Source organism: Truncatella angustata (genome assembly GCF_020726525.1).
Source record: "Truncatella angustata strain MPI-SDFR-AT-0073 chromosome Unknown BKA67scaffold_2, whole genome shotgun sequence".
Classification (NCBI taxonomy): Eukaryota; Fungi; Ascomycota; class Sordariomycetes; order Amphisphaeriales; family Sporocadaceae; genus Truncatella; species Truncatella angustata.
Window position 1 is genome coordinate 4682067 of NW_025763382.1, and position 26536 is coordinate 4708602.

At 50.1% G+C, this 26536-nt stretch overlaps 10 protein-coding genes across 10 annotated transcripts; 4 read left to right on the top strand and 6 right to left on the bottom strand.

Annotated features, from left to right (window-relative positions):
• Positions 1 to 3144, top strand: BKA67DRAFT_512552 (WD40-repeat-containing domain protein; the record flags this gene model as incomplete). The annotated part of the gene is made up of 2 exons (XM_046097485.1): positions 1 to 2638; positions 2930 to 3144. 2 exons carry the CDS (start codon positions 1 to 3, stop codon positions 3142 to 3144), a joined length of 2853 nt encoding a protein of 950 aa, XP_045961861.1.
• Positions 3145 to 3553: 409 nt separating this feature from the next.
• BKA67DRAFT_555840 (Snf7 family) lies at positions 3554 to 4876 on the bottom strand. The gene has a single exon (XM_046102115.1). It carries the CDS (start codon positions 4541 to 4543, stop codon positions 3905 to 3907), a length of 639 nt encoding a protein of 212 aa, XP_045961862.1. The 5' UTR covers positions 4544 to 4876; the 3' UTR covers positions 3554 to 3904.
• A 625-nt stretch (positions 4877 to 5501) lies between these two features.
• Positions 5502 to 6368, top strand: BKA67DRAFT_655881 (uncharacterized protein; the record flags this gene model as incomplete). Its single annotated transcript, XM_046106844.1, has 2 exons — positions 5502 to 5852; positions 6018 to 6368. 2 exons carry the CDS (start codon positions 5502 to 5504, stop codon positions 6366 to 6368), a joined length of 702 nt encoding a protein of 233 aa, XP_045961863.1.
• Positions 6369 to 6473: 105 nt separating this feature from the next.
• BKA67DRAFT_655882 (Frag1/DRAM/Sfk1) lies at positions 6474 to 7340 on the bottom strand (the record flags this gene model as incomplete). Its single annotated transcript, XM_046106845.1, has 3 exons — positions 6474 to 6534; positions 6594 to 6752; positions 6802 to 7340. The coding sequence occupies 3 exons, from the start codon at positions 7338 to 7340 to the stop codon at positions 6474 to 6476; spliced, it is 759 nt and encodes a 252-aa protein (XP_045961864.1).
• Positions 7341 to 7599: 259 nt separating this feature from the next.
• Positions 7600 to 10044, bottom strand: BKA67DRAFT_555846 (cytochrome P450). Its single transcript, XM_046102116.1, has 3 exons — positions 9645 to 10044; positions 8823 to 9593; positions 7600 to 8761 (listed from the first exon to the last, which is right to left on the bottom strand). The coding sequence occupies exons 1-3, from the start codon at positions 9848 to 9850 to the stop codon at positions 8026 to 8028; spliced, it is 1713 nt and encodes a 570-aa protein (XP_045961865.1). The 5' UTR covers positions 9851 to 10044; the 3' UTR covers positions 7600 to 8025.
• Positions 10045 to 10095: 51 nt separating this feature from the next.
• Positions 10096 to 11388, bottom strand: BKA67DRAFT_555847 (uncharacterized protein). Its single transcript, XM_046102117.1, has one exon. The coding sequence runs from the start codon at positions 11136 to 11138 to the stop codon at positions 10521 to 10523; it is 618 nt and encodes a 205-aa protein (XP_045961866.1). The 5' UTR covers positions 11139 to 11388; the 3' UTR covers positions 10096 to 10520.
• A 58-nt stretch (positions 11389 to 11446) lies between these two features.
• Positions 11447 to 13335, bottom strand: BKA67DRAFT_193967 (uncharacterized protein). Its single transcript, XM_046095371.1, has 5 exons — positions 12974 to 13335; positions 12828 to 12923; positions 12666 to 12770; positions 12210 to 12607; positions 11447 to 12158 (listed from the first exon to the last, which is right to left on the bottom strand). Exons 1-5 carry the CDS (start codon positions 13085 to 13087, stop codon positions 11681 to 11683), a joined length of 1191 nt encoding a protein of 396 aa, XP_045961867.1. The 5' UTR covers positions 13088 to 13335; the 3' UTR covers positions 11447 to 11680.
• Positions 13336 to 15320: 1985 nt separating this feature from the next.
• On the bottom strand, positions 15321 to 17266 carry BKA67DRAFT_655885 (major facilitator superfamily domain-containing protein; the record flags this gene model as incomplete). Its single annotated transcript, XM_046106846.1, has 5 exons — positions 15321 to 15941; positions 15997 to 16640; positions 16695 to 16862; positions 16915 to 16939; positions 17009 to 17266. The coding sequence occupies 5 exons, from the start codon at positions 17264 to 17266 to the stop codon at positions 15321 to 15323; spliced, it is 1716 nt and encodes a 571-aa protein (XP_045961868.1).
• Positions 17267 to 19651: 2385 nt separating this feature from the next.
• On the top strand, positions 19652 to 23109 carry BKA67DRAFT_513380 (P-loop containing nucleoside triphosphate hydrolase protein; the record flags this gene model as incomplete). Its single annotated transcript, XM_046097562.1, has 4 exons — positions 19652 to 19942; positions 20009 to 20838; positions 21402 to 21640; positions 21752 to 23109. The coding sequence occupies 4 exons, from the start codon at positions 19652 to 19654 to the stop codon at positions 23107 to 23109; spliced, it is 2718 nt and encodes a 905-aa protein (XP_045961869.1).
• A 2052-nt stretch (positions 23110 to 25161) lies between these two features.
• On the top strand, positions 25162 to 26414 carry BKA67DRAFT_532833 (aldose 1-epimerase; the record flags this gene model as incomplete). Its single annotated transcript, XM_046099594.1, has 2 exons — positions 25162 to 25981; positions 26038 to 26414. The coding sequence occupies 2 exons, from the start codon at positions 25162 to 25164 to the stop codon at positions 26412 to 26414; spliced, it is 1197 nt and encodes a 398-aa protein (XP_045961870.1).
• Between the last annotated feature and the right edge of the window lie 122 nt (positions 26415 to 26536).

The following is a 26536-nucleotide window of genomic DNA, read 5'->3' on the forward strand; positions in this document are numbered from 1 at the left end:
ATGGAGTCCTTCAACAATACACAGGAGCCCGACGAGGGCTACAGTGAGCATCCCCTATATCCGTCATCCACAGAGGACCATCTCAGCCCTGCAAGGCACTCGCGCGATCCCGCCGCATTCATGGCTTGGCTGTCGCCCAGACTCTCAACACTCAACGTAGAGCAGAGAAAGCAGTTGGCCATGGCGCTGCTTGCCGAACTTCCTACAACCGCCATACAGGACATTGTCATAAAGCAACTCAACCCGAGACTCTACATTGACTTTGTTTCAAAGCTTCCCGCCGAAATCTGTCTCAAGATATTCGGATACCTCGATCCCGTCTCCCTCATAAATGTCGCCAGGTGCTGCAGGGAGTGGTATAACTTGTCCTTGGACCACAAGCTTTGGGAGCAGCTCTTCTACCTCGAAGGATGGCAGGCTGTACCAAAGGAAATCCGTCTTGCCGAGAGGCGCATGAAATCAAGCTGGACTAGTTCAGAGACGATTCAGCCTCAACGTATGCGATCCTCCGAGTACGGACATGTTTACAAGAAGAGGGCTATATCGGATCCCGCGCGACAGGAAACGGAACACAATGCTATGGAGCTTGACCGAGATGACGATACGGAGATGTCAGGAACTGGCGCAAGTTTGTTTGGTGGCGATGGTCGCGTCACTGGCAGTACATCGTCATCCAAGACCACGAGCAGCGTCATACAACACTTGGGAGGCCTTGTCGTGGAGTCCCCAAGCCCCATGCCTGTTGACATGCCCCTCGACAAAAAGGGCAAGGGAAGGGCGACCGCCCCATCGTTCGATAGCCCTGTTCCGTCTACCATACAAGCCAGCTTACCCAAATCGTCACTCTGGAATTACCACGCGCAAAGTGGAAGATACAGGATTAATTGGCAGTATCTATACATAATGCGCCGCCGCCTAGAGTACAACTGGGAGGCAGGAAAGTACACAAATTTCCAACTTCCTCACCCAGATTATCCTCAAGAGGGCCACAAGGAATGTGTTTACTCGCTACAATTTGATCCTGACTACGTGGTCAGTGGTAGTCGCGACAAGACAATTCGCATATGGAACCTCAAGACCCGCCGTCTTGTACGTAAACCTTTGACCGGCCACCGTGGTTCTGTCCTATGTCTCCAGTTCGATGCTGATCCCGAAGAGGATCTGATAGTATCGGGGAGCAGCGATTCTGATGTCATCATCTGGAAGTTTTCAACAGGTGACAAGATTCAAGTTCTGGACAGGGCTCATAGTGAATCAGTTCTCAACGTCAAGTTTGATAAACGCATTCTGGTCACTTGCTCCAAGGACAGGAGCATCAAGATATTTAACCGAAAACCTCTGCGGGCGGGAGATGTTGGGTATCCTGGCAACATTGATGATCTAGTTGGACCCGTTCCGATCAACCTCAAGGACTATGGTTATGATGATCCACTTTTTAGCCGATTGCCAGTCACGCAGCCTTTTACCGAGATCGGTTGCCTTGAAGGGCACGGTGCGGCAGTCAACGCTGTTCAGATCCATGGTGATGAGATCGTGTCCGCCAGTGGCGACCGTCACATCAAGGTCTGGGACTGGCCTCAGCAGATCTGTCGAAGGACATTCCTGGGCCACCACAAGGGCATCGCTTGTGTCCAGTACGACGGGCGTCGCATTATTAGCGGCAGCAGCGACAACGAAGTAAAGGTATTCGATCGCGAGACGGGTCTAGAAGTCGCTACTCTAAAAGGGCATGTTAGTCTCGTGCGCACCGTACAGGCTGGCTTTGGAGATCTCCCTTATAGTATCGAGGAAGATCGAAGTACTGCCAAAGCTATTGACGAGGAGTACTTTGCCGCTGTCAAGACTGGCACTCTTGTAAATTCAAATTTGAGTCGAGGAAGAGGCCCTAATGCGGGTGGCCGACGACCCGAAGATATCACGGCTTATGGCGCAAAGCTACCTCCTGGCGGAGGTGGCGGACGATATGCAAGGATAGTCTCTGGTTCGTATGATCAATCGATCATAATTTGGCGTCGCGACAAGGAAGGAAAATGGAGAAGGGCGCATATCCTCCAGCAGGCCGAAGCAGCAGCCAATGCCTACAGACAACCAAGTCATCTTGCCGACAGCCATTTACCTTCTCCTTCACAATCGCCCGCTCCTTCTCTTCATCACAATGCGCGCCCTCTGGCAAGACATCCAGCACCTCCACCGCCGCCGGCCAGTGCACCCCCTGCTTTGGAAAGCACGGGCAACCTGACGCACGTCGAGCATCCTATACATGCAACTATGACGCCACAAACTACGATGTCCTACTCTAGATTGATCGACCAATCGGTTACACAGGGACCGGCAGCTCTGCAGAATGCGTTGACAAGCTTTCCTACCATGCTGGCATATGACTCCCGCATCCAAGGTGCCATTGATCAAGTACCCGATGCCGTCACTCGATCAAATCTAAGACAGGTTGTCGCTACTGCTGTGCAGCGAACGCAGCTACAACAAAGTCGCATTCGTGAGTCTGTACAACAGGCGATGGCTGCACCATTAGCAACGCAATCTGCATCGCAGGCAGGTTCTGGTGCTGCATCTGCCCTGCCACCTCACCTACTCCCAACCCCGAGACCATCGAGACAATCATCACGACCCAACCACACAGGTTCGCTCCCACGACCGCACGCACCGCGGCAAACGTTCCAGTCCCCTGCCCTGCATTTCGACTCAAGCAATAATGCCACTGCTGTCTCGTCTACACACGCGACTTCGACGCCGCTTCCCGTCGCTGCGTCTACCACCACGCATGCGTCAGCTGGCCCTCCGGCGACGGTTATCCACGCCACCCAACACGCTCAGTTGGTACAATCGGCGCAGCAACAGCAGCAGCAGCTTGCCCAGCTGTCAGCTCAGAGTGCCAACGGGCAGGAAGCAACAACAACAACAACAACAACAGCAACAACGGCAGCAGCTCCCCCCTTACCACCGGCACCGATACCGGCTCATCATCCTCACATTGCGCAGAATGACCAGCCAAGGGTTTTCAAGCTACAATTTGATGCACACAAGATCATATGTTGCAGTCAGACCTCGACGATCGTGGGATGGGATTTCTGCAATGGCGATCCTGAGCTCGAGGAAGTAGTGCGTTTCTTTGCTCCAGTTGAGTAAGGTATGAAGAATCGATGGAGCCAGGATGGGGTTACATGGCAGTGGCTTCAGCACATGCATATACATTCTGCCGTGTTCTGACAAAGAAAGGGATAAAGAAGAAGAAGAAGAAGAAGAAGAAGAAGAAGAAGAAGAAGAAAAAAGTACCACAACTCAACGCAATTTGACGAAACTAGGCAAGCAGACAATACATGACATGCTCTTGCTCACGATAGATGGCTCATGGTGATGAAATCGGCACAACGGGGGTTTTCGGCTGTGGCATTTACTGAGCGTTGGAGGAATATGTCTGAACTGTAATGGCTAGGGAATACCGGCGCATAGCGGGCTCATTTACGACTATGAAGGTGGGAAAACGCTTCGCATTACATGTAATATTACTCCTATAGAGAGACATATCAACGAGCTATGATCCCAAAACACACCCGCGGCTCTTTGTGTTACCAGTATGCTGCAAATTAGTGACATCTACGCCCGCAGGCATCGAATTTATGTTCTCCCGACGACCATGCGGGCAAAGTTTTGAGTGTGATTTATATCATCACGGGTGCTTACTAGAATCGCCCGTGTTGAGCTTGTATTTCGGGGTTCTTATGTAGCCCTAGGACATGCTTTTGCTCGTGGTTTCCAACGACAGCGAAGCTATGTCACCATAAAGGATGTGTATCATGCTATGTCACCCTGAACTCCTTGAAACGCCATAATCTCCATCCCTCGACCCGATGCCAAATGTGGTCGAGACGTCAGTTCAAGGCTAACATCACCTTGCAGCTTCTTGTACCTTGCCCGCTCCCACGGGCTCGTCGACGAAGTCGGGGACCTCGTCCCTCATGAAATCTGGTATCTCGCCGGCGCCTACGCTCTGCTGGGCCTCCATCTCCATCTCGGCGCCCAGCATCTCAAGCTCGGCATCGAGCTCCTCCTCGTCGATGTCATCCGGTACGTCGTAAGCCCTGGACAGGGACTCCTGTATCTCGTTGCCGATGTCCATGAGGTCGGCCAGCTCGTCGTTGAGCTTGTCGATCTTGTCAATGTCGACCTTGCCGTACTGCTTCTTGAGCTCCTTGCTCGTGGTCTTCATGGCGTCGACCGAGGCCATGACGCCCTTGAGGTTGTCCTGCATCATCTGGGTCTGCTCCATGTTCCAGACCTGCTGCTGCTGCTGGTCGCGCTGCTGCTCGTACTTGCGCCGCTGGGTCAGCAGGTCCCGCGCCCGCTTCTTGGCGAAGGCCTTGCCCGAGGGCGGCATCCGGTTCATCTTGGTCGTGAGCTCGCGCAGCTCCGTGTTGACCCGGGCGATCTGGACGTCGAGCTTGGCGATGCCGCCGTCGATGTTGGAGATGGCGCTGTTAAGCGTCGGCTTGGGCGCCTTGTTGCCGCTGCCGAAGAGGCGGTTCATCTTCGGGGTCGGTCTGGTGGTTTCGGAGGGGGGGGGAAGGGGGGCAGATGACGAGGGTGTTTATCTTGTTTCTCTAGTCGAGGACGGTTATCTGTTCTTCGAGTGGAGGACGGTGTGCAGCACGGTATACGTCCCTCAAGCAGTAAGAATTGGGTTTGTCTGGTTGTCTGTGGCTGTCTAATATGGATGCCTGTCACGGCGATTGATTGTACCGTAGGAGTGGAGTTCAAGTGGCATGTCATGTCCCGCGTCCGGTGCGATGACGTTGGCGGGGCTCCTGCATACGTTTAATGCATAAGTAAAGTAGGTTAGGTAGGTATTAAGCCATGTAACTTAGGGGTCTCCAGGGGTAGACTTGGTATGAACTTAGTGGTCGCGGCCACATAATTACAGGCAAGTAAGCGCATGCAAAGGTCCATGGACGACTGCTTCCTAATGGTCTTCCACTGGTACGAAACGGGATGGCCTCATTATCACCAAACTCAGTCGGTGAATGATCAAATAGAGAGTCAGCGGTATGTTATGGGATGCGATGATGGCCTGTCGTCGTTGGACTGATAAATGTTCGAGCTCGTGCGGCTTCTTACATTGTTTTTATAGACGGTTTGCAGTATTTACCGGGTCACTACAAGCGCATCATGAATAGAACAGATAGGCCAAAAATATGTTCGATACTCCGGGCAAGTACAAAAGCAGAGGCCACATGTGGCACTTCCTTAGTCAAAAACACTTGGCTTTTCGAAAATTGCGAATCATTGCTTTGAAATGCCCTGCCACCAGTAGCACATGAATTTGTCAATGATTCCGATGAACGACTCACAGTCATATCTTCAGTCATCACATCTTTATAAATCCGTTCCGACCACGGCCATGAGCTTCAAAACTTTCCGACTGATTACATTTCTGTTTCTTTCTCTCAAACATACAGTCCGTCGGATCTGCTGAAGCAGCACAAATCATGTACACACAAATCAGCACAGAGCCGGCCGGGAACAGGGTCTTTGGCATTACTGAACTACTCGAAGCTATACTAATAGAGGTAGACATGCGGACACTCCTCGTCTCAGCGCAGCAGGTAACCAAATGGTGGCGTTGCGTGATACTCCAGTCCAACCGGCTTCAAAAGAAGCTGTTCTTCTCGGGAGACAATTCCTCCCGGAACAAGTTAAACCCTTTGTTGAAAGGGGCGTTCGATTTCTGCTTCTTTAACCCGAAATGGGTAAAAGATGAGCCTGGTAGCGATGCTTTCTGGCTAGCTACATCATGCGGCGCCATCTGTCAGCCTGTCCGTTGGCTAGCCGGCGACGATGTTAGCCGCTTTATGACCGATCTCGAAGCTTTCGGAAGGCCATAAGCATCATGGAGGAACATGTTGGTGCACCAGCCGCCCATCCCAGCTCTGCAGCAGATATTTACGCACCAATCCCATAGGCACTTTCGTGGACGGGAAATCCGAGTTGACGTGCTTGCAAAGGGTCTTCGCATGTCGAGGTTGGTCAACGCCATCCTCGCCCGCAACAGCGAGAAAGGCGACTGCTTAGATCATCCAGAGGAGAGACCCGCTGCTGTGAGGATCATATGGCACCGTACACCATCGGAGATACACGGAGTCAGACAACTCAAGGGAATTGTAGACAGCCGCGAAATGGCTGCTGGTGTCGTCGTTCAACACTTGATAGAGAGGGCACTCGTAGGAGCTCCAAGTCCGGCTTTTGTGGCGCTGAGGCAGCTTCTGACCGGTCGCGAGACCTACATACGTGAATTTGGATACGAAACGAGACTAGCGAGAGACTCGTTCCATAACAAACCTTGGTCTGAATCGTGAGAAATTTGTAGGCTTTTATCACTTGCTGAACCCAGGTTAGTCCCCATGCATCAGTTGAAAGAGCAACCACCAAGGTGCAATCTTCTCCGTCTCTCATGAGTTTACCTAAACGAGAAGCGGCCTCCTCTCTGCCTCGCTAGGGGTTTTTGGGTCTTCGTCTTTGAATCTAGAATTAAAAAAAAGATTTAGTTACACATCATGGTATTTGCGAGGCTGTGTACTTACTTGGTATATCCGATGAAAGATAATAGCCAGAAACATCCGAGATAGGTCAACGTCCATTCCAAGAAGCCCGCAGTCTTGTAGAGCCCACTGTACATAAACACGACAAACGATATCCCAACACCCGTCTGGGATACCATTAAAAGTGTATTGAAAAGCAACCTTGTAAATGTTAGCCTCGATAGTGTCCAGAAAATACATCTAGACCTACCATTTCCTCAATCCCGCCCACCTTGGTGGGGCCCATATCTGATCCCACCAAACCAATGTCGTCAGGGACGCGCTCAAGCCCAGGCCTCCAAACGTGCCCATAAGCAAGTATCTGTGCCGCACATGTGCATCAACGGTATCGAACACGCTCAGAAAGAACAGGCTGAACGCAGCGGCCAAGCCCATGAACAACGCAGCGAAGCTGGTTCCCTGTCGCCACTGCGCGTCGTTCGTGAGCCCGTAGAACCTCGGACTGTAGCGCACGTGATGCACGGCGAACACGGTACCGACGAAGGCGATGCCCGTGACGGTGCTGCCCGTCACAAAGACAGGCTTGAAGGTGAAGGCGGCAATATCGCTGATGAAGGGCACGTCCGGGTTCACTTGTCCTGGGTAGCGAGGTTGGCCAAGCGACAGCCACCGGATCAGCAGGATGCTCAGGGTTACGAACCAAGCACTGCCGGCGATCAGCGGGAATACCCAGAGGTAACGTGTTGCGCCAATGTCGCGGAAGAGACGAGGCCAAGCGAGGTGAGCCATGGCGTATTTGGATTTTACGGGTCGACTTCGATTTGTAGTATCATGACAAGAGCGACAGCCCTGAGCTGAAAAAGAACGGGAGTCGCGGTGCCATGTATGATAAGACATCTATAGGCACCTCGGTGTTGCGTGATGAGGTTGCGACTTCATGCACAATACTGCGTCATCTGGCAGGTGGTTTTAGCGGGCCAACATGATCGGCAGCAAGGTTTTGGGCCACTCGTAGTTGATCCTGATTGATTGAATTCCAAGTTGAAGCCTAAAACCCCACACGCTTATCACTATACATACACTAATCTCATTGGGTCGGACATTCTGGTCCGCTGTAGTTCACGCACCCGGACCCTTGTCCAATGGAACAGGAAGGTTGAAATGCGACCTCTCAGTTTCGGTTCATGTGTACTAACTCAGTATCTTTCAAAACATTATGCTGTCATTGTAGTTGTTCCATTCTTGGCACATAGGATGACAAGCTTACGAGCCAAATGCCGACTGGAAATATCTGGCCAAGTATCATAATCTGTAAATCTACCGTTAATGACAGCCATAGCAGTCACCCATTTTATCGTTTGATAGCCACAGTAGCTGGTTTCCACATGAAAGCTCTTGCTGACCTCTCGTAAGATTTCTTACTGTCCACAGCAATGGAACATGAATCCATAACAACGTGAAACAATGTAGGGTCCTACAATCTTCTCCTGCGGATTCGTGCTGATACAGCCCTATCCGGCATCATTGTACCGAACGCAGAGCCCACATCAGGTTGCAACTTTGCCGCAGCTGCTGGGTCGACAAGCTGGAACTCAAAGGTCCGTAGCAGAAGAGCGACGGCTGCCATTAGTTCCTGCTTGGCAAAGTGACGGCCGGGGCAAATAGTGCTACCGCCTCCGTAAGGGTAGAAATGACCAGCCAGGCCAGCAGTCACGACAGTGGCGTGCTGATCGTCTTTAGCATCTCTTGTCGTCATCTTGGCCTGGCGGTAAACCTCGGGATCAGGTTTCCGAATCGGCCCGCTGGCTGGGTCGTCAGGATACTCAAGGAAGCGCTCTCCCCACCAACTGTCGACGGAATGCTCTGCGTGGCCGTCTGCCGAGATCCGACCCGTGTTCCAAAACTTGGCATCGTGATGCGCTGCCCAGGTCGAGTACACGAGCGTGTCCTTCTTGCCGTAGGCATATCCTCCAAGCCAGAAGTTATCCAGGGTAGGCACACGAATGAGCATAATCCCGAAGCTATATCGTAAGGACTCCAGATAAACAGACGTAAGCAGTTTCCCTGAACAAAGTTTGGGGAGGTCAACATTCAGGCCTGTCCCAATGAATGCAGAATCAACCTCAGCAGTTATCCGCGCTTCCAAATTCTCCGATAGTAAAAGACCTAAAAGTGAATAGAAAGTGGCTGGGATGACATTCGAGTTTGTTCTATCACGGGATTGGTTAGTCTTTCCAAATGAACTTTTGTAACGAATGGAGATCATCGTACGCCCATATTAGTCCAAGTTGCTGGTTGGGATCGGCGTTCTTGGTCTGTCCAGTCAAACGAAAAGCTTCTTGTCGAGCTCGCATCAACCTGGAGCCATATACGGGTTCCCATTCGGTGCCTGTGAGCTCCTGGTTATCCCAGTCAAAGTGCTTATCCGCGTACTCAAGCCATGCCCTGACATCTTTGAGTATCTTGTCTCTTGCTGCCCATGCCTTTGGTGCAAGCCATCGCGGTACCTGCTTCAAGAGAGTCGGCATAGCTGCATCGAATGCCCAATAATTGGAGTCGAAATTGGGGGCTAATTCATAAACGTGGTCACCGCACATGGCTTCCATGGCTGCTCGTAGCATGTCTGTCTGCACGAAACCGAAAAGGTCCGGTACCTCCGTCCATTGGTCATGCTGAATTTCGTGTTTTTTTTGAAGCCGGGCTGTGTATTTGTCCAGGAATGTCTGCGTCATTGTGAACAGCGGCTTCCCTTGTAGAAGGCTCTGCGAGTTGCTGTGATTATGGTGGAACCACCGCTTTTCATGAGGGAAATTCTCGGTCCCAGGAGCGGGAATAATCTGAAACCCTGTGTTATCGGCTTCAAGAATGGCCATATCCTCATCTGGCACATCAAAGAGATTACTCAAGACTCTGAGTTGCATCGCCTTGTTTGCTGCCGACTTGGGGGATTTGAAAACCTCGTGAACCGTCTGCCCATGTGGAATGTAGGTCCACCGATTCGGGCCAACGATAAGTTGTAAGGGTAAAGAGCCATATTGCTCCCTTGCATTGATCTATCAGGTGTCTGGTATATGATAGATTAACTGAACTCACCTGACTCGACGTAGAAACTTATCTGAATTGATAAAGAACGGGATTGAGTGTCCCAGGAAGGGAATGACATAAGGCAGAGTTGGGGCTTTGGAGCCGCTCTTGGCCTCAATGTTGAATCGGATTGACGTGTATAGCCATGTAAGTACGAAAGGTGATACGATCAAGAGCAGAATTGTTCCCCACGAGTTGTCGGTAGAAGGGGCCATGCCTAACTATAGAATGGCCAGTGAGAAATGCACAAACTCCGCTTGTCTTAATGGTGTTTACTGAAAATAGGAAGCCGGTGTTTTTATAATTCCATGGCCGAAAATGTGTATACAGAAATTCTGAGTGGCTCAACCCCTCTCTCATCGCTGGAAAAGGTGCAAGCTTACGTTCTCAGAAAAAGAAGAATATAAACCCTGCCATGTCAGCTGGAGCCCCAAATTCAATCACGTGCTGGTTCTACATACATAATGCCTGGTTCTTCTCGCTGGCACTCTTCCATTGCACAAAAGTTCACAGTATGATAGTGGATTTGGTTGTTGCATTGCATTGACTAAACTAACATCAACATAAACATATGAGACACAATTTAGCATAATGCAGATGCTTCCGCAAGTATCGGGTGGTTACAATGAGCATCGCGGTTGAGATTATGAAAGCAAACATTGTTAGGTTAGATGCTTTGTGTAAACAGGAGGTGACATCAATTAGTCGGGGCTAACTTGACGCAAAGTCCGCTTAATTAAGGTGCTAGCTGCACATAGAAGTATACATAGCCACAGCGACACTGTTGTAGTGCGGCATGGTAAACTTACAGGCCAACACAATGCTGACCTTGAACATCAATTTCCATTCCCATTTCGATATATCCATTCCCACTCGCGAGCACCACTAGAAGCGACGCGCACGTCTTCCTACAGTCGGTCGTCCAACCTTGAGCAATTCCGATAGGATCATCCAGAACCACATTGACTTTATATGCTCCCAGGCCCATGTCTTGTAAGCCCGTGGAGTAGCGTGCCAGCCCAGAACCCATAGTGCGGATACAACGCCGATGACGATACTTCGCCTCAGCAATTCGCTGTGCCCAAACTCCGCCAAAGAAAGCAGGACCGCTTCGCACACAGCATACGGCCAGTAGTTGCTCGACTGCCAGATAAAGATGGTGCTACTGCCGCCTCGCTCGATTCTCCCGCCCCGGATCGTGGAGCCGCCGGGGCTGGGAACGGAGATGGCTAGTGCATGTGTAAGTCCCGCGATGCGCCACTGGAAGTAGCATGCGCAGAGCAGGATTATACCAGAACACAGTGCATCGACGAAAAAGGCGCCTTCAACGGCAAAGAACCAACCGGCGGGGTTGAAAGGTATGGCGGCGCTGTAGAGAAGAACTGCAAGGGCGACGGCGGATATTTTGCGAAGATTGGTGTTGAATTCGCTTGGCGGACCCTGATAAGCTGCATAAGGCCCTGCTGGCTTCGAGCCGTCGGATGGTGTGCCGACGCGAACCATATTGACAACGTGGAGACTCGCGAGAATAACAAGAATTCCTTTCCTTGAGGTGATGGATGTTGTAGATGAGCAAGAGTTAAGAAAAACCCTTTTGTTGACTGCAAAAATGTTTTCACTCTATAAATGCTCATTTGCCATGGTTGCCTGCGCATGTGGCTCCATCTGAATAATATAGCGCAAGGCTGCAACCACCCTAAACCCCATCGCTTTTTTGAACCATTTAAATATATGCGCCTCAATAGATAACAACAAACCATGCAGGAACTGCTGTGGCCTGGAGGTTCGGTTGCCTGCCACGTGAATGCCTGATAGCTAACTGTGCATGCGATACAGCCATTGCTAGCTAGATTATATCGTTAAGATGCTTTGCAGCAAGTAGAAGCTTCGCAAACCCACTCGCCCCCCGGCCTTCAAAGTAAAAGAAAAGAAAGGAAAGGAAAAAGAAAAGCGACTTAAAAAAGATTTGTATCAACATCTGGTATCTAAACCAGATTGCGAGTTTTACGATAGAAGGGTATCTTAAATTCAGGCGCTTTGCTATATCACATCATACTCCGCATTGATTTCTTCCTGTCCAATAAATCCCGGTCTCTCGATGTCAGCTCAGATGATACTTGGACCCTATTCTTAGCACGTAAGGGGTCGACTTGTTCCATTACATAGTCGTCCGTATAATGTGTACCCTTCTTTGTTAGGTACATGTGGCTCTGGCTCGTTGTGCTTCCTGCGCGGCTATGCGTACTATTGGCGCTGTCATGTAGCTCGATCTCGTCGTCTCCTTCTTCTGAATAGCGTCGTTCCCGTGTGATCTTGACCTCTGATGTTACGAAAATTTGATCGATTCTCGCTGTTAGGACTGGCCAGAAAACCGGCACGCAAGCACATACGCTTGCGGCGTTGACTTCCATCATGCCCAGGACGACAACTCCAACACCGTACCATGTTGGATCAAAGGTTGGATAGGTCGCTGCCCTGTGCTCGATACAGACGGCCAAACGCCAGATGGATATTCCGCTCACCCTGAATCATGTTAGATCTGTTTCGAACAAAAAAGGGTTGCTTGGCACGTACAGTGTTCCCGCGCTGAGAAGCATCAACAATCTCCTTCTCGTGGGCCAGGACGTGGTGTCTCTGAAGTAAAGTGGCATCGGAATTGCTAAGACAACGAAATCTAAAACCATGTTGATAACCGCGTGGCTGGCGTAGGCCGCAAAGAACTCGTTGGGATTTAGGGAAGCAAAAGCCCAGCAACGCTGACTTTCTGCCCAATTCCAATAGCCGTAGATGGGTCTGCAGGGGAAGAAAGCGAGTAGGGAATATGCAGTTCCCCACAGGCATGTGATTACGAGAACAATTATGCAAACAATTCGGCTCTTGCCGCGGTTGAAAATTCTTAAATATTGAAAAAGCAGTGACGCTTTTATCAAAGCGGTAGACATGGCGTAACACGCATTGGCAACATAAAATGACTGTAGGGGAAGTATCCTTATTAGTCTCAATCATCGAAGGGCGTAGGGCGATCCTTACTTTCAGAAATCCGACCATGTTGTCGTAACCTAACTTGAGTAAGTGTTCACCGAGACCGAACTTGGCAGCTATGCAAATGCCTATTCCGTTTGCGGTTCCCGTGAGCTATAACACTCTGGTTAGAGTCTGTTTGAGAGGCCAGTTGGAGGGTTGGGGACAAACTAGGAATAGTAAGACCAGTGCATCATCCCATCCCGGAGCGTAAATGATCTTGAGTCTAGTATACAGTCGAAACAGAACACAAATCCATGATATCGTCTAATCCCAAGTTAGATTAAAGATATATTGAAGCTCAGGCTCAGCCTTACAAGGAAGGGGACAGTCAATCCAATGATCACTCCCTTGTGATTCCACGCTGGTGTCGGTTCGCTGAAGTTATCGTAGAAGCCAAGAAGGCTGATGATGGTTTCCGCGTCGGCCATATTGAATCTCGTGTATATCGTAATTACTCGATCAAACTGACGACCATCCTTCAAGCTCCCTGACTAACTTTTCCCGGCAGGTGAAGATGGCGTGCCGACAGAGTCGAAACATCACATCATTCGAAGGAAACCATGACAAGAGTACTGTGGGATGCGTGATTCTTACATATGGAGTGTAATGTCTCCAAGCGGAGTGACCGACTGACATGGTACGCTCGAATTCGTTCAGGCAAGCCTGGGGAGGATGGTCCTAGCCTTGCAGACAACAAGGAACCCCCCGGTTCGTGAGCCTTGCAAGCCGTTTACTCTTGAGTGGATCTTGCCGTCATTAGCGTGGGATACACTGGACGAAAGTGGACAATCTTTTGCTGGTGTGGACAATTTCCGAGATGTGCCCTTGGTGCCCTCGTCCATGAAGATTTCCCTTTCTCTTTTCATCCCTTGCTTCGTACTGTAGTATGGAGCCTAGGCCGGTGAACAATCCACTTTGACCCAACATGCTGGTTGAGAAGAAACACGGCATACGAAAAAAGGAATTTGTACTAGACGAAAATCTCACCTCTGCCCACGCGGAAGAGATTAGGAATGGCCAGGATCAAGCATGGCGGTTGCAATGGCGACTCATGAACCCAGCGTTCTTCGACATGTCGTTAATGCAGGAACCTGATCGTCTTGCACCTAAAAGATATCCGGCGTGTGTGGTGTTTGCTAAGAAATCCTTCAAATTCCTGCTACGCACGAGATTACAGTAGCTCCGGTATTAATCATCAGCTCACGTCCCTCGCTCTACAGATTACTGGTGGCGGATATGGGTGGCATGTTTGGAACTCGCGGCATCATTACCGAGTGTTTCGGAGAATAAACACCTAGAGTATCTTGGATCGCGTCGCGAAGACATCGTAAGGATGATTATGCCATAGCGTCAATCGCCGGTAAGGGCAAGCGGCTCGTTAGCGACAGTGGGGGCGTGCAGCTGCGTTCCATACTTCGCCCCGATACATCGTTCGAGTGATTCCCGCGTCTTCCATGGAAACGGCAAAATATATTAATTGTACGGTGACGGTTGTTTGAGATGGAGTTCCCGCGCGACTACTGATTTTGATGGGGGAGGAGAGGTTCTTCAGATCCAACCAGTAGCAGTTTAGTCTTGTCCAAAATCGTCCCCGCAGACGGTCCCTGGCATTTTGGGTTTCACCCACTATGGGGAATCAAGGAAACAAGCCCCTAAACTGGATACGCTGATCGTATATGGAGTACTGAGAAAAGATAGGTAGCGATCGAAGCCACAAGCGATCGAAGCCTCAGACCATTCCCTCACAGACAGCTAATCCTGGCCATAAAAAGAGCTGTTCAGCCCACTGAGGAGAAGAAAAAAAAACAAAAAGAAGAAAAAAAAGGGAGATTTCGTGAAAAGCATTACGCGTTCATGGCAGCATTCGCTATGTAAGCCTTATATGTTCCAGAACGCCAGAGCCGCAGGACAAGAGGCTCGTTATTTGTCATGAGAACACGTTAGCTTTTACACCGCTCAGCGGCATGGTTAAGATAAACACGTTCACACTTAAGGACGAATGTTACACTCGAATGTGTTTGTCATGAGCGCTGACTCAAGTGACAGGTCACTTGAACCAACGCCTACGTCACTTTTTCAAACAGCAATTTCATTGGATACGACTTAGACTGTAATTGCCTTTTCCCAGCTCCGTTTAGAGAAACAGACTCTTTGCGGAGTATCGATCATGTCAGAGCACAGCGGCATTGAGGACACGGGCAACGGGTCAGGCCCTGGAGTATGTACGTACATACCGTAGTAACGCGGATTCTTAAATAATGCAGGGACCTACCAAGCGGATCGTTGCCCATTGGTACCATGGCGAGGTGTGTCCTTGAATATGCTTGTCGAGCTTCTCCTGTTCTGATTTGATTTCGTCTATCATGTAACTCAGCGCGGCCTCACGATCCTGTCTGGGGACCGCCAAGACTAAAAGACGACCGAGTGAACGAGCATTTCACAGTTTATGCCATTTCCGGACCCCATGAACACAAGCTTATCCCGATCCAATAAATATCCGTTTTTGTTGCAGGGGCTGAACAAGTCCACCGAGTACTAGCGCAGTATCACCGCCATCCCGCCAACTCTACACGTTTTTCCAAGAAAGAGTGTAAAGTGAGCGTGCTACCATGTCTTATTATAATATTGACGTATGGACTGAAACAGCGATTTTCATGCTGCTTAGTGGTTTATCTTATGCCACCGCATGGAGATAGCCAAGATCCATGCAATACCAGCCGCCGCTCCACAAGTGTAGAACACGATTCGAACTGACGAAGAGAAGACATCGAGAAGCGGCATGATCAACTGCTGCGGTACGAAGTCTCTGATGCGATCAGGCTTAGCAAGTGCCATCGCCACGACTGATATCTGTTCTTCTGTCAGCGTAGTATTCAACTTCTCCACTCTGTCCAATATCTGAGTGTTGAGAACCGAACCCCCCAGAACCAATCCTAGCGTGCCACCGAATAACTGAACCATCAATGCCACGGACACGATAAAGGACTCGTGCTGTTTCGCTACCCAGCTCTGGGAAAAGACAATGGCAAGGGTCTGAGAGGCACCAAAGCCCATTGCGGAGATGATACTCAACAATCCGGCGCGCAAAAGTTCCGTGTGCTCGTCCATGGTAGTCAGCAGGAAGGTGCCCACAAGCGACAAGGTCGCGGCAAGGAGAATGATAATGTTAGCGGACGGCAACCACGTCATTGACACGCCGGCCAGGATGCTCGAAACACCTGATGCCAGAAAGAACGCCAAAAGAGAGACGGCAGCGTCGAACGAAGAAAGTCCCTTGACCGTCTGGATTGCGTCAACAAAGTTGTCCTCAGAACAGTGGGACAGCGAGAGCACTTACTTGGAAATACGTCGAAAGGTAATAGTAGACTCCATACATGGCAAACATTGTGAAAAAGCCAAATGCTAGCAATAATGATACATCCCTGCTGAATAACCCTCTTGGCAAAAGTCTGTTATCCGGATCGTTGTGCTTTGCCTGGTGGACTATGAAGCACGGAAGCACGATCGCAGAAACTACGAGGCAGGAGATTACAGAGGTTGATTTCCATTCGTTGCTTTGAGCGGCCAGTTGAATGCCGACCAGAAGAAAGACGCTGAACATCGAAAGGAGCCCGAAACCGAAGAAGTCGAACCTTCGCAGGTGTTCGCTCGCAGGTATCGTATCCTTCTCATGATATGGTTGATCGTATGCCACAGCAATCAATGTCACGGAGAGTAGAGCACCAAAGATCGTAAAGGCAAAGGCCCACCGGTAGTCCATCTTCGTTTCCAGATACCCTCCGAGGAGCGCACCAAATGCAAGGCTCACTATATCAACGCCTACGCACGACGCCATATATGTGGGTCTCTCTTCCGGACTGGTGATATCGATGAGGATTGTTGCGCAGAGAGGCACGCCGGCCGCGATTCCTATGCCTGTCACTACGCGGCCAGCGATGAATACAGAGGCCGAGTCAGCCAATATGCACACGATTGATCCGACTGTGCGCAAAAGTTAACGAATTAGGCCGGAAGTTGCATAGGCGAGGTTCTTACCAGTAATTGCCAGCCCATCAATAATAGCCATCCATCGAAGATTCATCACTTGTGCTAGCTTCCCAAACCCGATATATAAACATGCCTGGGGTAAGAAATACGCAGCCGAAAACCAAGCTATTTGTGTAAGACTGTCGAATTTGCGACACAACGCCGGAACAATCGTTGCTGAATGGACAAGTCAGTTTTGCGGTTTCCCAGATCTGTTTTGTAAACTTACTGATAACCGTGTCGTCGAAGCCTTTCTACGTTAGAGGTCAGCATATCATTGATGAGACCCGCGACTTCTCATCCACGTTTACGATCTGACTTACAAATAGCCATGCGATCATCAAGCCGATAAAAACTACCAGCCGCTTCCTGTCCTTGTAGAGCGGTAAACTTGGGGATAGATCCACCTCTTTAGATGGTCGTAGTGTTGAAGGAGACGGTGCTTCTGGCCATGACGGTAGGTCCATGAACCTGTTCGGGTTTATAACAGAGAGATGGCCTACAGCGCGTTCTGGAAGAGGCTCGCCCAACGATACTACGGGCCACTCGAGTTTTGGTAGCTCAAGTTTGTGCCCGGCCATGATGCCTTGGTTGTATTTTTGATATTTAGTATATAGGATTAGTCGGCCAAAGTCACGGAGGAAAACAAAGTAACAAGAACGAAAAGGAGATCGGGTGTCTAGTAGTAGTGGAAACAGCGAACGTTTTTCTTGTGTATCCCTTGAATTGGAGGTGCAGAGGAGTCGAAAATAATTTAGATGTAATGTCATGCAAAAACGAGATCAAGCTCCTATGAGTCGCACTTAAGAATGTGGTAGTTTGTCGCGTGATTGTAAGCTATTCAAAGGTGGATGACAGATGTACAAGACTCGAGGCCAACAAAGAGTGCACATAACCTGGTGGTTGTCTGCTTCATAACCTAATACAACGTGAATGATGTGGCATCTCACTTGTTTGTGGACCTCGATTTCGCTTATATCTAGCATGCGGATATAGTCCGTGGTCGCTATAGTCGCGGCTCATTGTTCTGGGCCGTTATGCTCACAAACTGCCTAAATAGGAAAAATGGCGAGCGCTGCATATTCCGATTTAGGCGAAAAACTTTCTGAAGCAATGTCGCGCCCCCGAATTTCACTTTCGCCTCGCATGTATGCAATCTATATAAATGAGAGAAATATCCGACTTTCCGCATGATTGGCAGTTTCTTGGTTAAGCATTTGTATGTGATATGCCAACTGGTTTGTACTACGGCTCGTTGTACAGATTGCGCGAGGGGATTGGCCGAAGCTGACCTGGCCATCCTTCAAGTTCAAGCTGAAGTATTGAGATCCTAATAGCATAGTGATTAATGATATTTCGTAGAATGTTCGTATGGCTACAGTCGATAATGACAACTGAGCACGTGACGATTTATTTACATGACTGTCATTTGACCTTTGTGTAAATTCGACATAGCAACCGTCAATCTGACATCAGATAAAATCGTCTCACATCAATGAGCTAATAATTCGTAATGACAAAGGCGTATCGATTTCCATATTAGGAAGAATACTGCCCGCTGAGCCGAGATCTACGTGTTTAACTCACCCTACACGAATCATCCATATTCGCATGTAAGGTAGGTACGTACCGTCACTCCAAGCATATCCTTATGAATGTCAGGAACTCAAGTAACAATTTTTGCTGGACTAGATTGCCGAGCGCAATTCATTTAAGGTTAGATGGTTATGTATGACTACTATCAGGGTTGAGAGGATCAAACTAGCCCGTTCAAAAAAGAAAAGGAGAGGAGAAGAAGCGAGCAGGAGGGCAAGCATCAGTAGTCAATCAAAAGCGTCATATGCAGTGTAAGGCTTGAATCGAACGCGGTGCCTGACTCTGTGGATACTCGTCGTAATGTCTCCTGCGCTATGGGAGTTAATACTTCCCGATACTGACTTCTGCGTCGAGAATACTTGGCGGAGGGAGTTGGGCACGACTTGATCGTAGTCGGAGAAACCTAACACTGATGCCGCCAAGCCAAAGTCTCAAAGTAGCTCGATGACCGAGTCTCGAGGCTACTCGAATATGAAGGGACCCTCATTACTAGCGTGTTGCTGTGGGAGTCTGTGCCAGAAGTGCGTAGTGTTAAAGACGCAGGATTTGAGACGACGAGTGACACGAGTGTAACTATCCACGTGTGTACAGCAGGTCAGTGTAAATCAAAGCCGTCACTCTTCGGCAACTGTAAACGTGACACCACAGCCATTTGTACAAATATGTCTGCAGTTTGATCCCGGGTTGTAACTAGCTGGCCATGGAAACTCTTTAGTATTGAAGCAGTTCTGATGCATGTGGTGCTATGAAATCTACTGACGCAGTTCAGCATTAGAGTGAGCATCGTCAGCAATTTTGTAAGGATTCTGAGGATCATCAGAATCTCCCCAGTGCTATGGTACTGAGGCTGCTTCGCGAGCCTAGTATATCCTGGCTAAATAGTATGTGGTACCTGATTCCTCTGGGCCGTCTGTGCTTTCAACTTTCCATGACGACCCTCATTACCAACAGCAGGTTCGACAGTGATTAGGTGTATGTTGAAACCCGGGCAAGCTTGATTGCAGCAGTTATGCAATTATTCAGAAGTACCATCGCGTATGGGGCTTTGAGAAGTACTTTTTCTTACGAATGTAATTAATTCTGCTTCTTACTGAAGATTGTAGTCTATCTACGTACAGATAGAGCTGTACCGAGGCGAGGTGGATCGCCAGCCGACGCAAAGCGCATAACAAGCCAGCCACCATACATCTAACGGCCTGGGGCCGCTTAAGCGGGCCGACACTGCTACTACTTTGATGTCACCTTACACCAGAGTGCTACGAGAACGAGACCAGTACGAATCTGTCAAGAACTACAATCGCTCAAATTCGAAGCAATACACTGCGAGGATACAGATTAGACTAGTGCTGGAGTCCCGCAATGAATCCGCGATGGCATCGCTACGTCCTGTGATCCGACTCGCCCGCAACCGAGCTCGAGCTCAAGCGCCCGTTCACGCCCGGCAGTTACGAACTTATGCGACGGCTTCGGACGCAAGAAGCTCGCCGCATTTCTCAGACAACTACGTGAAAGTAGTTGAGGTTGGCCCAAGAGATGGATTACAGAACGAGAAGAAGTCCATCCCAGTGGCCACCAAGATCGAGTTGATCGGGAAGCTGGCAAAGACGGGCTTGTCCTTCATTGAGGCAGGCTCGTTTGTGTCGCCGAAATGGGTTCCACAAGTAAGCATGACAGGACCTTTGTTCGACGATTTCATGCTGTGACACAAGGCTGATTTGGAGGTATAGATGAACAACTCGAGCGAGATTATGGAGCACATCCTCAAAACTAGAATATCATCAAAGGTTCCGGTCACGTATTCGTTCCTTGCACCGAATGCCAAAGGCGTCAACAACGCTATAGACATCTTGACAAACAACCCGGAGGCATACCTTACACAAACTCAATCGTTCGCTGGCACGGACAAGAGTGGAAAGCCGGCATTGGAGTTGGCGGTATTTGCTGCGGCGACGGAAAGCTTTTCCCAGAAGAACCTGAACTGTGACATTGCAACATCGCTGGAGAGATTCCGAGATGTGATCCAAGGCGCAAAGAGTGCGGGAGTCCGGGCTCGCGCCTATATTTCGGTTGTACTAGGCTGTCCGTTTGAGGGCTATGAAGTAGACCCGCACAAGGTTGCCGAGATTGCAACATCGTTGCTTGAGATGGGGGCCGACGAGATTTCACTGGGCGACACGACCGGAATGGGAACAGCTCCTCGGACGAAGGCGCTGTTGCAATGCATGAGCGCGGCTGGCATCCGGAACGAGGACATCGCCATGCATTTCCATGACACGTACGGCCAGGCGCTTGTGAACACTGCTATATCGTTGGAGCATGGCATCAGGACGTTTGACAGCTCCGTCGGCGGACTGGGTGGCTGTCCGTACAGCCCAGGCGCTACAGGCAACGTTGCTACTGAGAACATGGTCTACTTCTTGGAAAGCCTCGGGATGGAGACGGGTGTAGACCTCGACTCAATCTCGGACGTTGGACAATGGATCACTGGAGAGATAGGCAAACCAAACGATGCCGCTGTGGGCAAGGCTGTGCTTGGGGCTCGTAGGGCCTCCGACACGTCTGCTCCCCAGAGCAAGCTGTAAAACAATCACCACGCCGATTGGGGCGAGTAGCCACTGCATGAACTCCCAAAGAACCGACAAATGAGGTATCATACTGGATTGGACTCTCATGCTGTGCAATCCTACGCATTGAGATCTGCCAGATTCCTGGGTGGCAGGTACATGTTTATCTTGTCGAGCCCACGCGAGAGATGTCACGCAACACAAACAGCACGTGCTTTGAACAGAATAGTGAAATAGTGATAAAGTGGAATAGCATACAAATAAGGGATACACACCTGATATACTCCCAAGACTTATCGGTATCGCATATGTGGCGGGCACTTTTGCCTCACCTTATCTCACCCAGTAGGTTAGTTAGTACACGCATACCTACAGCAGCTTCCTCGAGGTCCAAAGTTCAATCTCCAAAAGGGTGCTAGCGCGGGCTGTGGCTGTGCGAGACAACGTCAGTCAGTTGGCGAGCTCCAGACCCAGTTCCAAGCTTGGTAGCTACCTTGCGATATTAGATCAACCTAAGTTCATATTCACCCTACAGTTGACGACCACGACATCTGAGCTCAGCGCTCTCATTCCTACCGCCACCTTCCGTCGCTTTTTGTCCACCCATCACAATGGCGGACCCTCGCGAGTCATCGTCCTACTCCGTCGTGCCGCGCATTCGTTACAACACCGTAGGAGGTGTCAACGGACCGCTGGTCATCCTCGACAACGTTAAATTCCCGCGATACAATGAGATCGTCACCCTTACCCTGCCAGATGGCACAGAGCGATCTGGTCAGGTCCTTGAGGCCAGAGGTTAGTCCAACCGACCATCACCACACAAGCCACTGCTGGAAGCCAGGCAGGGCAAAGCCAGGCCAGGCAAGCCAAAGCATACCCATACTGACCATGCACGTCTACTCCTAGGCAACCGAGCTGTCGTCCAGGTGTTCGAGGGTACATCCGGTATCGATGTCAAGAAGACAAGGGTCGAGTTTACAGGTCAGAGCTTGAAGCTTGGTGTCTCCGAGGACATGTTGGGCCGTATCTTTGATGGATCAGGAAGGGCCATCGACAAGGGCCCCAAGGTCTTGGCCGAGGATTACTTGGACATCAACGGCCAGCCCATCAACCCATTCTCGCGAGAGTATCCCGAGGAGATGATCTCCACCGGTATCTCCACCATCGACACCATGAACTCGATTGCCCGTGGCCAGAAGATCCCCATCTTCTCCGCTGCCGGTCTGCCGCACAACGAAATTGCCGCTCAGATTTGTAGACAAGCCAGTTTGGTCAGCCAGGCACAGAAGCATGGCATCACCAACAAGGGCACTCACGATGGCCACGAGGAGAACTTCTCCATTGTCTTCGGAGCCATGGGTGTCAACTTGGAGACGGCCAGATTCTTCACTCGCGATTTCGAGGAGAACGGCAGTCTGGAGCGTGTCACACTTTTCCTCAACTTGGCCAACGACCCTACTATCGAGCGTATCATCACCCCTCGTCTCGCCCTTACCACCGCCGAGTACTACGCCTACCAGCTCGAAAAGCACGTCCTCGTCATTCTCACCGATCTCTCCGCCTACTGTGACGCTCTTCGTGAGGTCTCGGCTGCCCGTGAAGAAGTTCCTGGACGTCGTGGTTTCCCTGGTTACATGTACACTGATTTGTCGACAATCTACGAGCGCGCTGGTCGTGTCACTGGCCGCAATGGCTCCATCACTCAGATCCCCATCTTGACAATGCCCAACGACGATATCACGCATCCTATTCCTGACTTGACTGGCTACATTACCGAGGGCCAGATCTTCATCGACAGACAGCTACACAACCGTGGTATCTACCCGCCCATCAACGTTCTGCCCTCTTTGTCCCGTCTCATGAAGTCCGCCATTGGTGAGGGCATGACACGTAAGGACCACGGTGATGTTTCCAACCAGCTCTACGCCAAGTACGCCATCGGTCGTGATGCCGCGGCTATGAAGGCTGTTGTTGGTGAGGAGGCCTTGTCCAACGAAGATAAGTTATCGCTTGAGTTTTTGGAGAAGTTCGAGAGGAACTTCGTGGCACAGGGTGCGTATGAGAGCCGCACTATTATCGAGTCACTTGACTTGGCCTGGAGCTTGCTCAGAATCTACCCCAAGGAGTTGCTCAACAGAATCCCGGCCAAGATCATCCAGGAATTCTACCAGCGCTCTGCAGGAAAGGGCAAGGAGAAGGAGAAGGAGAAGGACACAAAGAAGACGCACCCAGAGGACCAGGAGGAGAACCTCATCGACGCATGAACCAGTGTAGTATAGCAGGTTAGTCGGTTACATTAGGCAATGAGATTGAAGTTTTCACCACTTGTACCACTCACTTTTATACCACGGAATAGAAATAAGGAACTACCGAGCCTGTCATTACTCATCAGAATATTTATAAGCATGAGAACAAAAGAACCTGCTAGCATCTGATAAACTACTTATTATTATCATGTGGAATATAAACAAATAGTCCTTACCATACAGTAACAAAATCTGAAATAGCCGAAGCGACCTACACTGGCATAGTATGCATTGAGATGAGCGATTCTTGTTGAGCTAGTGGCGGTAAGTTTCATTGTGACGGGACAGAGTCTTCTACACACTGTTCACATGCTCCAAAATGCTGCATGATAACCCTAGCTAAAAGCTGCAAGCTCCGAGGTTGCATGAACCTGTGTCTATTGCTCGACGTCTATTCAAGAAGGAATCTTTCCTAGTCCTCGCGCTCACAACGTCGCTTTTCCAGATATCACTGCCATGTAAGATATACCAAAGATTTCTCCCAGAGCATCCGGGAAAAGAATGATTGTCATTTTACACAGTGCCTCGAAGAAAAGCTTTGGACCGTGGTACATCGGTAGGTAGGGTCAAGATTGTATACTGTAGACGTTTACATAGCGTTACGGTCGGTGAGATAATTAGCATTGATGGATTCGTAAAGCGAAAGAAGAGGCATGGCACCACAGGCAGAGAGACTTTACTCAGATGCGCCACTGAACGGTAACGATGCAAGCCCTCGCGCGTGTTCCTAGAACACTAACGTCAAAAGGCATAACTTGCAGTGGAAGGCCGATTGCTCGGCACCTTCGGCGTAACTAAAGCCAGAAGCAACAAGCATCTACAGATCCGTACATTTGACTGACAAGTGGAAAAGGCTTATGCCAGCCACCGAAAACCCATGCGGGGAAAGAGATGGGGCACATGGGCTGGCTTACAGGAGCCTGGGGTCAGTGGATAACTTTGCGCCAATCAGAATTACAGCGCCGAACCCCGCATGTGAAAGAGCCGATGCGGTTTGCATGGATATTGGGCTGTTATTAATTAGCACCAGATCCTTCGTGCCCACTCCCGAACGCCAGTGCTTGTTTCTTCCGAGTCTGACGACGACAGCATGCGAGTCTTCAAGCCCCACTGCCGCCATCTCAGGCTGAATATCTTCTTGAATAGCAAGATGCCGTCAGCTTGGCTCGTGACTCGCCCACGTACTGTGTGGACGGACGATTTAGTTCCCTGGAACGTATTTCCCAACGTACGAACAAACGCGAGCATAACTGTAAGGCACTGGACATCTGACCGCCTGCCTCAGGTTAGTCGCAAGCAAGGGTTTTGAATGATGATCATCCTCGTTCGTGCAGTATCCGGGATGGTCACCATTTCCCCGCAACCCCCCCAGCAACACAAGTGATATATCCCAAGCCATCGAGGACGATCGGAGAACCAGAGGACTTTCTGACTCGCTGCCCTGAGGTTGATGTGAGTTGCATTTCGTACCGTCTCCATGGGTAGGGATCGAGTGAGATGATCATGAGGGCTGGAAGAGCCAGTCACACAAGTTTCCGTCTGTTACATGACCGCACATCTGCACGTTCCAAGCTCCAAACCCTACGATACCACGTCAAAGCCTCGCACCTGCAGATGAACTTTTCCGGAGTCGCACATTCGCATAGTCGCACCACATGTTCTCCAACTAAACGCACCACTCACCATCGAGCGCTTCTTCGACCCTGGTGTTTCTTGACCAAGTCTACGTCGTTACCCCAACTTTCAAGGAGCGGAGTAGCTGCAGCTTCCGGGGAAGCTTAATGAAAGTCAACACTAGAACCCTGTTCACTATAATCCTGGTTGCCTTTCGCTGCTGCGTTCTTCCAAGTTTTCTTTGAAATCGTCCGCGTTGCTTGTCGGCTGGCTGTCATGACATTCATATAAGCTGCCCATCGTCGCATTGGCCCACCTTCTTTTCCCTCTCCTGATCCCCATGCAGCACTAGAACCCAACGTCTGCACAAGCTTCAGTCTCGACCACACAATCACCATGCGTCTGAGTATACGTCTTGCCGCATTAGGGGCGTCTCTGCTCCCAATTGCTTCTGCCCAGACTTATGGTCAAGGGCCGGACGAGAACGGCATCTACTGGATCAAGAGCGAAGGACTTACAGCCGGTTTCATTCCGTACGGCGCGTCCATCAGCCATTTGTTGATCAACGACCAGTATGGAATCCAGCGAGACATTGTAACTGGATTCGACAATGCCACATACTATGGAATAGACAAGCAGCACGGACATTTCGGTGGCGTACCAGGTCGTTACGCCAATCGTATCAAGAACAGCACGTTCGAGATCGATGGCGAGACCTTCACGGTCGACGCAAACGAGAACGGCGGTTTGGACACCTTACATGGCGGCTCTGACGGCTGGGACTATCGCAACTTCACCGTTGTTTCTTACGCCGAGGACACCATTACATTCTCCATTGTTGACCCTGACGGCAAGGAAGGTTTCCCGGGTGAAGTCGTCTCGTACATCACTTACACCGTCCACGATTGGACGTGGGACTTCAAGATGATCGCACTCGCAACTACCAAGAAGACGCCCATCATGCTCAGCAGTCACACCTATTGGAACTTGGATGGATTTGCCAACAACGAGACTCAGAGCGCCTTGAACCACACTTTCTACCTACCCTACAGTGGTCAGCGTGTCGGCGTTGACAATATTCTGATCCCTACTGGTGATATTCTTGCCAACCAACGCGGTTCGGTCAATGACTTCTGGAGTAGACCCAAGCAGATCGGCGAATCATTCGGCGATCCCGAGCTTGAGGGCAACTGTGGATTCAACTGCACCGGTTACGGTAAGTCATGACTGCTTCTCATTTCTGTGGACTGTAGACTAATATTAGAAACCTAGATACCTGCTGGCTTGTCAATCGCGAACAGAACGGTCCCTACGACTGGCGAAACGACGGCTTCGTTGCGCGCCTTTCCTCTGCCTGGTCGGGCATCCAACTCGATGTCTACTCAGACCAAGAAGCCTTCCAGATGTACTCCTGCAACGGGCAGAACGGTAGTGTGGCGCTGAAGACTACACAAGGCCTCACTGACAACCCTGACTTCCCTCGTACCATCCCCAAGTATGGTTGTGTCGTCCTTGAGGTTGAAGACTGGATTGATGCCATCAACCAGCCTGAATGGCAACGGGAGAAGAAGCAGATCTTCGAGCCTGGTGGTGACCCATATGTCTTGCAGGCCAGTTACCGCTTCAGCATCAACGGCACCAGCTCATAAGAGACGGACATGATAAATAAACTTCCATAACCCAAAAAGTCCCGAGCACTACTCATGCTCACAATAATCAAATTATAATTACTCCGAAATTCGTGGCAACCCTCATTCTTGTGTATATCAAT

Coding starts and splice junctions, on each gene's coding strand:
- BKA67DRAFT_555840 (XM_046102115.1), bottom strand. CDS start 4,543: ATGAACCGCCTCTTCGGCAGCGGCAACAAGGCGCCCAAGCCGACGCTT.
- BKA67DRAFT_555847 (XM_046102117.1), bottom strand. CDS start 11,138: ATGGTTCGCGTCGGCACACCATCCGACGGCTCGAAGCCAGCAGGGCCT.
- BKA67DRAFT_193967 (XM_046095371.1), bottom strand. CDS start 13,087: ATGGCCGACGCGGAAACCATCATCAGCCTTCTTGGCTTCTACGATAAC. Junction 12,771..12,827: donor CACTGGTCTTACTATTCCTA/GTTTGTCCCCAA, acceptor AGAGTGTTATAG/CTCACGGGAACCGCAAACGG. Junction 12,608..12,665: donor ACATGGTCGGATTTCTGAAA/GTAAGGATCGCC, acceptor CTTCCCCTACAG/TCATTTTATGTTGCCAATGC.
- BKA67DRAFT_555846 (XM_046102116.1), bottom strand. CDS start 9,850: ATGGCCCCTTCTACCGACAACTCGTGGGGAACAATTCTGCTCTTGATC. Junction 9,594..9,644: donor AAGTTTCTACGTCGAGTCAG/GTGAGTTCAGTT, acceptor GATCAATGCAAG/GGAGCAATATGGCTCTTTAC. Junction 8,762..8,822: donor CAACTTGGACTAATATGGGC/GTACGATGATCT, acceptor ATCCCGTGATAG/AACAAACTCGAATGTCATCC.